The following is a 13,719-nucleotide window of genomic DNA, read 5'->3' as shown; positions in this document are numbered from 1 at the left end:
TGGCCAGCAGTGTGAATAAATTACAGAGAGGTCCCATTCCCTCCTCAGGCTTGTCTTCCACTCTGCCAGACTGACAGGGCCTCACACACTTCCTCTGTGTGGATGTGTGTCCCATTTGGCCTAACACCTTCTGACAGAGGCAGGATATTGATGTCAGTTTCATTTTCAATGACATAAACTGACATAATCAATTTGAACTCTATTTTTATTTCCTACAATGTCTTGTGACTGTTTATAAATGAAAAGATCTTTGGCTTTTCAATTAAACCAACGTGAATAATGCCAACATTCCCTCTGGGATTGTGGATAAATTGCAGACAGTAATTACTTACAGAAGAGTTTGGGTGCCCTGGAGGCAGCTCTCACATTGTGACAGAGACACACAAGCAAGTTTTGTGGTAAGAGAGATAATATCTGAGAAGCTGAAATTTCATTCAGAAGGAGAATTATTACGGATCCTTGTTGCGGAGCTAATAGACACAGACAAGGTAAAATTGTTCACTAGTGTCAGTTTGTCTCAAAGAACTGTCACTGTTCCAAAACTGTTCCTACTTCGCTCCCCCCTCACCTCTTCTCTCTTCCCCATTTCTTTCCTCATCTCGAGCCAACCGGTCGAGGCAGACTGCCCTTCCCTGCCACACACACACACTCTCTCTCTGTGTCTGGTTTTGTTGGAGGTTTAAATAAAGTGCCTAGAGATTATGTATAATGTGATTTGGTGCTATACAAATAAAGCTACACAGACTTATATGAAACAACATGTTGAAAATAACACAGAAGGATACTGTGAGTGTCTACATAAAACAACAGACATGTTTTGCCAGTAATGCTTATTGCATATTGTCTTTATGTTACTTAAAAATGTTTTCCAGCCTGAGCCCCACGAACTGAGAAAGGGGCCCAAGGGACAGTAACAACAACTTTGTGAGAACCCCATATGTTTGCCTGTATAGGTATAGTAGACTGTAATGACACCATTAAAATGCCCCCTGCCTCGGGCCCCATGTCACAAACCTTCTACCAAAAGCTTCTTGATTTTATGCCATATTCATACTTCTATTTGTTCATTTGAAAACTCATCAACTCTATACGGATACGCCTGAAGGCAGCAGATTTGTCCATGTGGATTCATGGTGTTACAGACAACTGACCCACAGTCAAGTTGGAGCATGAAATAAGAGATTGTTCACAATTTTGAGAGCAGGTTAGAGACAAGCTTACATAATTTTAGTTTTCTGATAAAGACCCAAGACTTTATTACTGCCCTTCAAAAAACCTTTGGCCATTGTTTGTGTACCACCCAATCAAAAGACCAGACGTTTACCTCCATTACCTCGCCATGTTTACCTCCACAGTCAGCCCAGAATAACCTGTCACTCAGCAGCCACTATTCATCCGTTTCCTCCAATAGCGTGACTCTGCTGTGCAAGGGGGTGGGGGGCAGGAGCTGGATTAAAACAGGATAGGATGAGGAAAACAAGATGTGACAGAGAGGAGGGTTTCACAAAAGACAGGAAACACAGAGACATGTCAGCCAGAGCAGGAGACAGAGATGGATGGAGAGATAAACGAAGGAGGGCTGAGAGGGGGAGAGAAATGAGTAAAGTGAAATGTAAGTGGAGAGGGTGAATGAGACTGACAAAATAAGAGGGAGAATATAAGAGAGGAGGAAGGAAACTGAAAGAATGAAGCATGAAGGAAGAAAGTACAGATGGTGGATTACAGAGAGAAATAAAGAAGGAGAGAAAACCAAAATTCCCCCCCTTTCAGCTTTGAAGTCTACTTTTAGACATAAAGTGGTTTGTTGTGATTATGATATAACTTGATAAAACAGTGGCGGGTCGCTGTGCGTGCCGTGGCAGATGAAGTGAGGGAAGTTCTCTGATAACAAGAGTGACTCAAAGTTTCTGGTTTTTAACAAAGTTTGTCAGCAGATTGACAGACATGACTTTGATCTGTTCATTTGATTCTTATAGCATCAATAGCTGAAGGCAAACTATTACATTTATCTCATTCATTCTCAAAAAATATTGGAAGTTAATAAACATATAACATTAATAGTGCATATACCATGCAGAGAAATCCAGAAAACCAAAATAGGAGAGGCCTTTGCCATTTTTCACTTCATGAAAAACACATTTGGGATCGATTTGCAAGTTTGTTATCAAGAGTTGTGTAAACTGACAATGTGCGCATTGAGATTGAAAAGCCAGACGTCATGATGTCTACATTCTAAAGCCATCAACTCATCTAAATGTGATTCAGTAGATAGAAAATATAAACTAGAACTCCAACCAAGGAGTCAGGACATCCCAGAGGGTCGCAGGATACTGTTAAGGGATCAAGAGACGATAAAAGTTGCACTATTCAAATATTTTCTTAATAACAATTGGGAGAATAAATGATCTTGTGGAATGTACAAAGTAACACAAGAGATGTTAGTTGTTTTGGTTTCAGGGCCCTCAGCCTCAAAGGTTGTTTCAGTCTCAGCAATCTCATTAATCTTGTTTTCAGCTGGATTCATCAGGCAACCATACAATATGACTATAACTAAATGCTGATGTTGCAAAGATTGGAACAAAGATTGTATATGCACATCCATCAATCCATCTATTATCTATACTGCTTATCATTTGAGGGTCATGTGTTGGCTGGAGCCAATCTCAGGGCGAGAGGCAGAATACATCCTGGACAGTTCGGCAGTTCATCACAAGGCTGATGCTGATTACAGACAGCACTGAACTACAGAGAATCTCCAGACATTCTCTCGAGGAGTTGTATGTGAGAACGCAAATGTCCATGTGAGAGCCTGCAGACTTTCTGCAGAGTTTCTTCTTCCAGCCCCCAATAAAAACCCAGGAGAATGGCAGAATGAGCCGATGTGAGAACACTCCAGGAGATTCTCGTGAGGATTCATAGCAAGTGAGTGGTTTGTGACGTTTCTAACATGCAGCAGATGTAAAATTTTTAAAAAAGCTATCTCAGGATGAAATGCTGCATTGTTGAAACTCCGGAGAAAGTCCGGACCCAATTGTGCAGACATCCTCTAGAGTTCAGTCTGACAATGGCTACATATAAAAACATCCTTGTCGACATTTACACCTACAGACAATCTAGAGTGTCCAGTTATCTCCAGACTGCATGTGTTTGGACTGTGGGAGTAAAAAACGCAGGCACTTGGAGAACATGCAAACTCCAACGGATGGAAGTGCAGAGCAAGAAACTCACTCATTGCACGTTTAACATTTATAACTACACTCAGAATATGATATAGTTTTTTTGATGAAAAGGGGAGGGGATGAAAGATTGTCAGCACCAATAACAATATGCCTTTCACAGTACATCAACTGACAGATGCAGTTTTTAAGCTGTGAGTCATCTCAGTGGTGGGGAGTTTTACTTGAAACAATTAGTGTTCAGCGTAATAATGTCTGTTATTGCATCAAATTATTTTTATAAATGATCAATATACTGATGTATTAAACTGATGTATTAATCTAGATTCATTCCACTAAAAATCTAAAAACTGTGGACTGTGTGGACAGAAACGTTGTCAAGCTACAGCTGCCATGTGATAAGACCCTTTTTCTCTACAGAGGGAGACAAGGCTGAGGCATATTTTTGATAGATTGTTGTAATGCATAAATTTATGTAATTATTCAAAAGTATTTATATTCTTTCAAAAGTATTTAATTATAATTGATAATAGTATTATAAAATAGTATAAGTGTACAATAGAAATCAGGATCAAAAGTAAAAGTCTATTATATCGTCTTTGACTGATACATTATATGACATTATTAGTAAGTGTTGCTACTGAAACATCAGATACAGTGCATCTATTCGCAGCACTTTGATATTCTATGAGGGGCAATTCAGGGTTCAGCATCTTGCCCAAGGACACTTCAGCATGCAGATGGGTCAGACTGGGGAACGAACTGCCGACCTTCAGGTTGAAGGACGCCCACTCTACCCCTCAGCCACAGCCTACATTAGTGATGTATCTGCTTGAGATGGACCTATATTGTTTATATGTTTATTTAGAATAAGATAATCTAGTCCACAGATCCTGACCCTGACATGGCGCCCGACTTTTTTAATTTTAAAACTTGTGGAAAGTAACTATTTGCCATTTAAGGGTGAGATCAGAACCCTTTAAAACAATGTGGGTCACATGACTCATGTAGCTTTGAATAGCCACAAGTGTTTGATTCAGATCAATTGTTTGCCACAGGGAGCAGCTTGATTTAATACCAGCAAACAACTCCAGGACTCAGTCAGTTCCGAACAGAAGAGGCCTCTTGAATAAGAAGTTCAACGACTTCAAGTATCGACAATCAGGTCCAGTTGTTCTCGATTCAATTGGATAACTATTAACTCGATGACCCAAAATCTTTAGAGACATTTCAAAATGTAAGAATTATGGAGGGAATTGACTGAATGGAATGAAAGATTACTATAGACTTCAGAATACACAGTCATACTATATTGTATGTATACTAGTCTATTAGGTCCATTCTTGGAATAAGTCTCTACTGTACAACACACTACATTGTATATGTTGTCAGTGCCTGATAATTATTTGCAATCAATATATTTGTCAAGACACAGACACACACACAAGCAATGGAAGGAGATCTCACCTTCTCTTTCTCAATTCAAAAACTCCACCCACGAACACATTCAATCTTTTAGCAGCAACTCTCCCTGACATTTTTTTTAAGTAATCTCAGATGCATTTACACACCACACACACACACACACACACACACACACACACACACACACACACACACACACACACACACACACACACACACACACACACACACACACACACACACACACACACACACACACACGCCTTCATGCATGTGTTATGTATTACAAGCAGTGAGATAAGCCAAAGAATACCGGGGTCAAACTAAAAGCAACCTGGGGTGTGGGTTTACACCACAAACAGTTGTGTGTTTGTTGGATGCTGGGATTGTTTTTGGCTGAAGAGGGAAACCAAGCCCACGGACAAACACTGCCGCTGCTCACGAACGCTGACGTCAACATGATAAACGTGCAATTCAGAAGATGGGAGACTCTGCTGCACTTTTGTTATTAGATAATATTCACACCAAGAGTCACACCAATGTTTGTTTAAAGAAAGGTTTAAGAGTAAATGTTGGAGGTTTACAGTAGGCTGCGCACAGTAGATTCTTGCTGCATCTGATCAGTGCTAACATAATCTAATCCTGTTTGATGTCTTGTGACTGATTGTTTGACCAGTGTTCATGCTCACTTACAGGCTGACAGTTAAATGACCCACTATTCTCTAAAAGGAGCAGGTGTGAGTATTCAAAGCTCTATAACCTTCTTAACCTGTAGGCAATTTTAAACTAGTGGGAATTAAGGCAGCCAGACAATTTCCTACAGCAATTATGCCATAAACTACTTTAAGACCATAATAGGAGTCAGATTTTGAGCAGCCGCACCATCAATTAACCATTATTTATTTTCTAAAGGAAAATATAACTGCACTAAGAAAAACCAAAATTCACATTTAGCATCTCTCTTGTTTCCATGATGTTAATCAGCTGATGTGGCAGCTGCCTCTGTTGATCTGAATGAATCAGCTGATGCTGTCTGTGAGGAGTGTTGTCCTAAACCCTCAAACACTGGGAAGAGCCTGGATTAGTAGTGGAGTCGTCTGCCACAAACATGGCTTCATTAACCTGCTGGGGCCCTTGAGCAAAAACTGTTGGGCCCCCATTGGCTGCAACTTCACATGGCAGCATAGAAACTGAGAAACCAACAAGTGCCCTTGTTCAAAAAATGGTCAGTGAATTGCTTATCAACTTTTTAATCCAAAAAATACTTTGCAGCAGTTTTGATAATCACTTAGGTAATTTTACATGTTTTTTTTTCTAATCTTTTAGGATTATAACTAATTTTAAAACAATATTTTTCAATAATAATTTGTTATTTTGTGGCGCTGATGATACAACATATTTAGAAAGACTTTCACATGAGATAGAAACAGGGGGGTTTGTTTCAGGGCCGGGTCTAGGCAGGGGCAAGAGGGGGCCTGGCCCCCTCAAATAAATGTTGTGCCCCCTCAAACTAAATCCCAATTTATAATAATAATAATATAATAAAGCACAATGCCCCCTCAAGATTTGTGGCTGCCCCCTCATACATGCCTGTCTAGACCCGGCCCTGGTTTGTTTCCTGTTTAAATGTTATTTATTTTATCCATCGCCAGTCTTATCTCTGAGTTTATTATTGTAACCCTGATGACGAAGGTCATGCAACTTTGAGGAAGTATCTATTTCGACCTAATTAAATATTTTTTGTACCTAAACCAAACCAAACTGTGATAATTACACAAATTAACTGCATGTTTATCATTGTAAATGTGACAACAAAAGTCCAGCATGGATCAGTTATGGTTAATTAGACAACTAGACTCCAACTAGTCCCAACCACAGGTAGGATTTTATTTCTGAGTTAAATCAAAGTTTCTTCTCAAATTTAAATTTAAGAAAATATTATTAATTTTGATATACAATATATATAAATATTTTGTTATTTATTATGTGTTTTGTTTATTCATTATTTATTTTCTGCTAGACTGAGACAGTCTGATATTTCCATGTCTATCAAAATTAAGAGTTTAAATTTCAATTCCCTGGATAGCTTAGTAAAAATAAAATTTGCTTTAAATGTCTACATTTGCAAAAGTTTTACATTTGTAGGTGTAGGTTTTTGCAGAATAAATAGAAAATCATGTTTAGTACTGAAAGCCACAGTCACACAAGTTACAGAATGGTTGTAGCTCAACATTTGGAGTGAAGCTCATCATCCTCTTTATTCTGTCTTCTGTTTTCGGGCTAGATACAAAACATCATATTTATGCTGTTAATTATTTCAGTTTCAGATTTGAAACCCTGTTATATTTTCTCTTTGAGGCCTAAAGACACTCTGTGCCACACTTTCAGATCTTTCATTTTGTTATAAATACAAGCTGAGGGACTGGGCTATTGGATTACCGACATATACACCCTTGAGATTTCGGACCCAGTCTCTTAACTTGCCATCCACAAAATGGCCACTGAGAATGTTTTCGTTCATGCCTTTTTGACCCCCGATCTGTGGCTTGCCATCACCTTCACTTAACAGTTTGACACAGCACTCCGTCTTTTCCAGAGAGGGGAGATCACTGTGTGCTGGCGACCCCCTCTTCACCCAGAACAAATACTTATAGCCTTAAATCATGGGTGTTCTAAAATCTGTACAATACAGTTCATGGATTTTTCAATAGCCTTTGTATTCAGAGAATATGAAGATGCAGATTATTGAGCATTCTTCAAGGTTGCAAAAAAGAGTGTCATTTACAAAATAATATCAACTCCCCACGCACAACATTTAATGAAAAATGTGTTGGTCCTAAATATTTACACTTTTGACAGTGTGCAGGAGTTTATTATATTTTTGCATGTCAAAAAATAGAATTTTTCCAAGCCTCAGCCAATTTACCCATGAAACATATGTGGTTGGAATACGCATCTACACAAAGAATGAAATGAACAGGTTTAGCTGTGCTGCACAGACAGAGTGGATGACTAAACAAATACTGATCATTCCCCAAACATGACCGGTTCTGTGTTCATAATGTCCCTGATGGCAAGAAAACAAGATAACACGAGAAACACTGAGAAGCAGGATTTTGTGTCGCTCACAAGAAAATTCGTTTTAAAGATTTTCTTTGTTTCTTTTGATTTGAAAGTGCTGCAGTTTTATAAGGCTGTGGAGAACATAATAATAAACGCATAACTAACCCTAACCCTAACCCTATAGTTTATATCTGTGGACAAATATATTTGATCCAGAACTGAAAATACTATAATTACACTTTGTTGTTATTAAAGTAATAAGTAGCACTAGTCATTATTAGGCCTACACATTATCCCCTCACAATATAAACCCAGACGTGTCCCTGGGGCGGGCGGGTCCAGGCCGTCTGGGTGGGAGGCGCACAGGGGGGCTGCTTTAAATGGAAAGGTCGCGGCTCTCCTCAGAACAAGAAGCGAACCGGAGGTGTGTGACGAGCTGCAGCACTGTGGACTAACAAAGAAACATCTGGCTGCTGTTCCGCACCAACACCTGGCTGCAGAGGGATGCGCAGCAGCAGCGAGGAGGCTGCGGGAAGATGTTCCACTCCAGTGTCTCCAGCAGCGTGGTGAGTGGGCTGCATGTCACGTGGACGAAAACAACTTCAACTTTATTTCAACTTTAATATGTTCGTTTGTTTTTTCTGTGTTTATTGTTTACATGCAACGTTGCATGAACTCGTAATAATTCGCATCTCCATTCTCTCAAGAATTACACAACTCCTACATTTTACATAAAGACTTTATGATTCAGAACTTGTTCCATTAATTCAAACTTTAAAGACACGTTAATTAGTTGAATTTTACAGCAGTTTAAAACAAAAATGTCCCCACAACTTCATCATTACTTTCGTTTAGTTTCACTAAACTACATGTTTAGTTTCATAAAATAACTAATTCTGTTTTTGATTTTGGTGACATATCATCAGGCTTTTCTTAAAGCAGCAGTTTTATACAATTTAATAGCAGATATTATTTCCTGTTAAAAGAGGCAGAAAGTCTTAGTGAAGTTAGGCCTGCAGGCCCTTCTTTATATACAGGATTGATACCATAGGCCTGAGACGTAAAAGTGATAATAACAGTGTACAGGCTAGAAATCACTATTAATGTAGGTTACAGGCTACTTAGCAAACCCATGTTGAGCCGTTCTGGCTAAATATAATGCAAATGGTGTCAGGGGTGAACTTATTCAAAATACGAATCTTTTTTAAACGTGTACTTCCTGTTGTTATTTCGGTGTTAGTTTGCTTTTTGACTGTGGGTACCAGCCGCTGCCCTTTAGCTGCTGTTAGCATGCAGACACGGACACCTGCACTCGCGTCACTGGAACCGTCCTCCTCATCTTGTGCAGGTGCGCTGCTGTGAACGCAATCGGCCTTTATGAAGTGCAGCTGTGAGCGCGTTCTGGCCGCCGCGCCCCCGACCCCCCGCTGTCCGCGCCCCCGCACCCGTGCACCTGCTGAGCACAGGTAGAAAATGGAGGAAACACCCCCACAGACCTCAGACCCGAGGCGAAGCGGTGAACCAGTGCAGTGCGCGGCCGTGTTTGTACATTAAATGTGGCGGTGCGTGAAATAAACAGGAGCAGAGATAAAGGCTTCAAAAGAGTTTGGATGAATTGAAAGTTTTCCAGGAGTTCCCTGTTTTTGGGGCAGTGGGCTGACCTCAGTGGTTGTCATGGAGATGACAGCTACGTCAGCGTACCTGCTCATCGTTCGGTTCGCGCTTGCCAGTGTGTGACAGCATGTCGGGGGACGAGAGGAGATCTGAGGCCGCTCTCACCGAGCTGCTGCGCGGACACGGCTGTGTCGACACAGTAGGTGTTTCCACGCGAAGCACATTCATCTCCGCTTCCACGTTAAACATTTTAATTTCAGTTTCCACTTGAGACAGTGTTATTTGGGTCCGTGGGAGTGGGGAGGTTCGGAGTGGACACCGAGTGTGGAGAGCTTCAGTCAAACGAGAGTTTGCAAACTTCAAAGTGCCGCCAAGTTAATACACAGGAACCTGTGTGTAGCATTTCGCTCTGTTTAACTAACTCCGTCCGAACCGACCCGAGCTGAGTAGTTTCAGACATCTTGAAAATATAAGTCACTGATACTCTGCTTCTCATTTTACGATATAGACATGGATTCTCAATAACGCAAAGAACGTGAGAAGTGTTTTTTTGATGGTTACCTTTACATTGTGGGGTCTCTGTTGTCCCAGGACTCCCCCGGGCCTGACGATATCTTCGAGGAAGACGCCTACTCTCCTTGCTCCCTCTCCTCGTCCTCCTCCTCCTCCGTCCACGCTGTGTCCTCCCTTCATGGGGCCACCCTGTGCACCTCCTGCGGCCAGGAGATAGTGGACCGGTACCTGCTCAAGGTCAGACCGACATCATGTCCACACTGTCAAATAACTTTGATTGTAGCTAACTAGGGGGAAGCTATAAGGCCAAGACTTGTTTATTAACCTTTTGTATTACTCTTCACCTAAGTTCCCTATACTGCTATTCCACTTTTATTTATTTGATCTGCTTAATCTAAATTGAGATTAACAAAAACCTGGTTGTAAGCTACGTTTTCAAAACTCTAAATAAAATTCATCCCTAATCGGGAAAAAACACTTGTTACAGAGGCCAACACAACAAAAAAGGCACGGAATGGACCCTTGGACATATTGTTTGTAGGGAAATATACTTAAGCAGTGGCACAAGATGATTGCAAAAGAATGAACACTGTATTTGTGCATTTATATAAGGAGATATTGAAATAGACTTTTGCCTTTTTATAGGCATATACAAGTGGCTGAGTAAATAGGCAGGTCTGGTATACAATATGAATGTAAAATGCCATGTGTTTATGTATAAGTGTATGTGTATATTTGTGAAAAATGGTATGCAAGTATATACATAAATGGGTGAATTTCACATGGGGTATTATATAATTGGCCAGTTATACGTTACACTGTTAAAGTAAACCATTTTGTTATTTAAATCTTAATTTTCCGCCTCAGGTGAACAGCTTTTGCTGGCATGTGCGCTGCCTCTCATGCAGTGTGTGTAAAACATCACTTGGTCGACACGTGAGCTGCTTCATCAAAGATAAACAGGTTTTCTGCAAACTCGACTATTTCAGGTCAGTCACAGCTATAGCATAATTTATCTCCAGCATATGTCTCTTATGAATAATTAAAAAAAAAATCAGAAGTAATTATTTTTGACGACTCTTTAAATATATATTATAATACCTGATCATTTAGTTAAGGACAAATAATGGTGACAAAGAGTGCACTTGAAAATGTGCATTTTATATTGTCTGTGATTAAAAGGAAGACAATAATATATTGGAAAAATTTCAAATGGGACACAATCAACAAAATACATAGCAGAAGAAAGGAAAATCATTTTTTGTATGACGAGGTATGCTGAAAGGGGAATCTGAGGGCTGTTCTTCCGCAGGTCTGATTTCTAATATATTGGATCACTGGATGTCAGGATACAAGCAACATTTTATTTAACGCTTCTCTAAGTTTTGAATGTATGATTGGGACTGTTAACTCTCACACTCCACCCATTCCTCTTTTGTTTTTTTCTTAATTTTTCTTCAGGAAGTATGGGACTCGTTGTGCACGTTGTGGCCGTAACATACACTCTACTGACTGGGTGCGTCGGGCACGAGGCAGCACCTTCCACCTGGTCTGTTTTTCCTGCACCTCTTGTAAACGCCAGCTGTCAACTGGAGAGGAATGTGGATTTCTCGAGAACAGGGTCTTTTGCCGGCCACACTATGATATTATGATGGAGAATATCAAACGTGCTAAAGAAAATGGTAAGTGTGCTTAAAAAGTCATTAAATATTACACTTAATTGCCCTAGAAAATACAAATTTGAGGTAAAGTCAGATTTAGTTTAATAAAACTCACAATGTAAATGAACACAAGTTAAATTTCCAGTAATTTGGTGTCTGCATTATTTAATTGCTCTTCAGTGTTCAGCTAATTTGAGACATGTGCAGTCATTTCTACTATGAACATGAATGGAGATTTGAAGATCAGAATTTACATTTTACATATCCTGAATGTCTTACCTAAACTCCTCAACTATATCTACAGGGCTTCATACACGTAGAAATCACATGAAACTTTATTATTGGTGTCTGTGGTGAAGGCAACAGTAACAAAGTTCATAAAAAACTGATCTCACAAAAACACTTTCATCACCAACATGCTCAACACAATCATTGGCAATTATCTGAATACTGGACAGTCAACTCTTCCCAGTATATATAAATTCAATGGATCGATATGTCTTTGATGTCACTTTACTAGTATATGGCCTACAGACTTGAAAGATGCCAACAGGAGGAACCGATCTGAAACCGGACCCTTAAGTGAGTCCCACATGACAAAACATCCCGATTCTGGTAACATACTATGTGTCTTGTCTAAAAGAGCAACCCAAAACAGAGGATGAGTTGGCAGACAAAGATGATTCCAGTAACATGCCAAGACCTGCTAAGAGGGCCAGGACCAGCTTCACTGTTGACCAGTTACAGGTATTGCCATATAGGAATGTGGGTGTCTGTGTAATGTATGTCTGTTAAGGTTAAGTTTTCCCTCTAAATGTAGTAAATCTGATTGACTTTCACAACAGTAAAATACCTGTCTTCAAATGATGAGATAAATAATATAAGTTTGCATTACACGGTTACTTTTCCCTGAGCAAATGCTCAAATATACTGTTGGGCAGTTCTCATCTAAACTTAAATACTCCTCAACTGTGACTATATTGTGAACCATATAAACCTGTCCCCTTCTGTCATCTGTATCTGTAGATAATGCAAACTCAGTTTGCTAAAGACAACAACCCAAATGCCCAGACTCTCCAGAAACTGGCAGAGATGACTGGTCTCAGCCGAAGAGTTATTCAGGTGAAACCAGTGTTCTTAACTGGAGAAGAGATGCTCTTATGGGATTTTATTAATTCAAATATGCTGACTGATCTCAGGAGTTGGGTCAGAAGAATAATGGCTTTGTTTTGTGACGTTTTTTAAACTGGATAAATCCTTACAATCACTGTCAATCAGTCCACTGAAATGAGCCAGTTGAGACGTGCCTGATTATATAAGAAATACGATTTTAGTATTATATAAAGCTGTATTATTTGTAGGTATAATCCTCCAGAAATCAAAAATTTTCAAACGTTATGAGTTTGTATATTGTAATGCCACCAGGCTTTATTTTATTTATGTGATTTTAAAAAGTTAAGAAGCTTCGTGAACATGGAGACTTCTGATTTTCACTTGTTATCTGTTAACAGTGGGATATCTAAGAAATGTTAATGTCTCATGCACAAATGTAATGTTTAGGTATGTGTTTGTGGGAAAAGGGCTGAAGTAGTGTGTGCTTAAACCACCTAAATCATTCTATCACCTCCAGGTGTGGTTTCAGAACTGCCGAGCTCGTCAAAAGAAACATGTCTGCCCACATCATGCTTCCTCATCGATGTTGACAACACTTGCCCCTGGTCAACTGACACCACCTTTGATGGAGGATCTGCAATATACAACATTTATTTCCCCAGACACACCGCTCCTCACTACATTGACTTACATGGACGGTAAGAAACACACTCACACTTCACTCTCCTTACCAAGAGTTATGTCACAAAAGATGCATCCAGACACAGCTAACTTGGTGTTACATTCTGAATCATCTGTGTAAAGCCTTTGTCTGGTTGCCATGTACAACTAATGCAGGCAATTTACATAAACGTTTGTGAGATAGCATATTGCAATTGTTTCAGTATTTATTGTATAGGAAATAACTGTAAAATTATGATTTTAAATAAATCTATTTCTTCTTTTGTTTTTTTTTTACTTGCCCAGTCCAAACTCCAGATCCATTGTTGCTTCAGCCAATTATGTCCCACTCCATGACACAGCTGCCAGTCAGCCATGCCTGAGTTCCTGAAAACTGATGAAGATCTGATGGGAAGAAGAAACTAATTATTCTTGGTTTAAAAAAAAAAAAGTCAAAGACTGAATGAGTATTTATTCGTTATCATTAGCAAATG

At 39.6% G+C, this 13,719-nt stretch overlaps 1 protein-coding gene across 1 annotated transcript; it reads left to right on the top strand.

Moving 5' to 3' along the window:
• Positions 1–9,405: 9,405 nt before the first annotated feature.
• On the top strand, positions 9,406–13,608 carry LOC133018521 (LIM/homeobox protein Lhx8-like). Its single transcript, XM_061084899.1, has 8 exons — positions 9,406–9,477; positions 9,870–10,028; positions 10,659–10,780; positions 11,253–11,473; positions 12,096–12,199; positions 12,479–12,574; positions 13,083–13,263; positions 13,532–13,608. Exons 1-8 carry the CDS (start codon positions 9,406–9,408, stop codon positions 13,606–13,608), a joined length of 1,032 nt encoding a protein of 343 aa, XP_060940882.1.
• Positions 13,609–13,719: the final 111 nt, after the last annotated feature.

Source organism: Limanda limanda, chromosome 13 (genome assembly GCF_963576545.1).
Source record: "Limanda limanda chromosome 13, fLimLim1.1, whole genome shotgun sequence".
Lineage (NCBI taxonomy): Eukaryota > Metazoa > Chordata > Actinopteri > Pleuronectiformes > Pleuronectidae > Limanda > Limanda limanda.
This window is presented reverse-complemented; position numbering and strand designations above follow the sequence as displayed.

What these genes read in the sequence shown, in the direction of transcription:
- LOC133018521 (XM_061084899.1), top strand. Translation starts at nt 9,406, where the DNA reads ATGTCGGGGGACGAGAGGAGATCTGAGGCCGCTCTCACCGAGCTGCTG. An exon ending in TGCAAACTCGACTATTTCAG is followed by an intron (nt 10,781 to 11,252) that starts GTCAGTCACAGC and finishes ATTTTTCTTCAG; the next exon opens with GAAGTATGGGACTCGTTGTG. An exon ending in TACATTGACTTACATGGACG is followed by an intron (nt 13,264 to 13,531) that starts GTAAGAAACACA and finishes TTACTTGCCCAG; the next exon opens with TCCAAACTCCAGATCCATTG.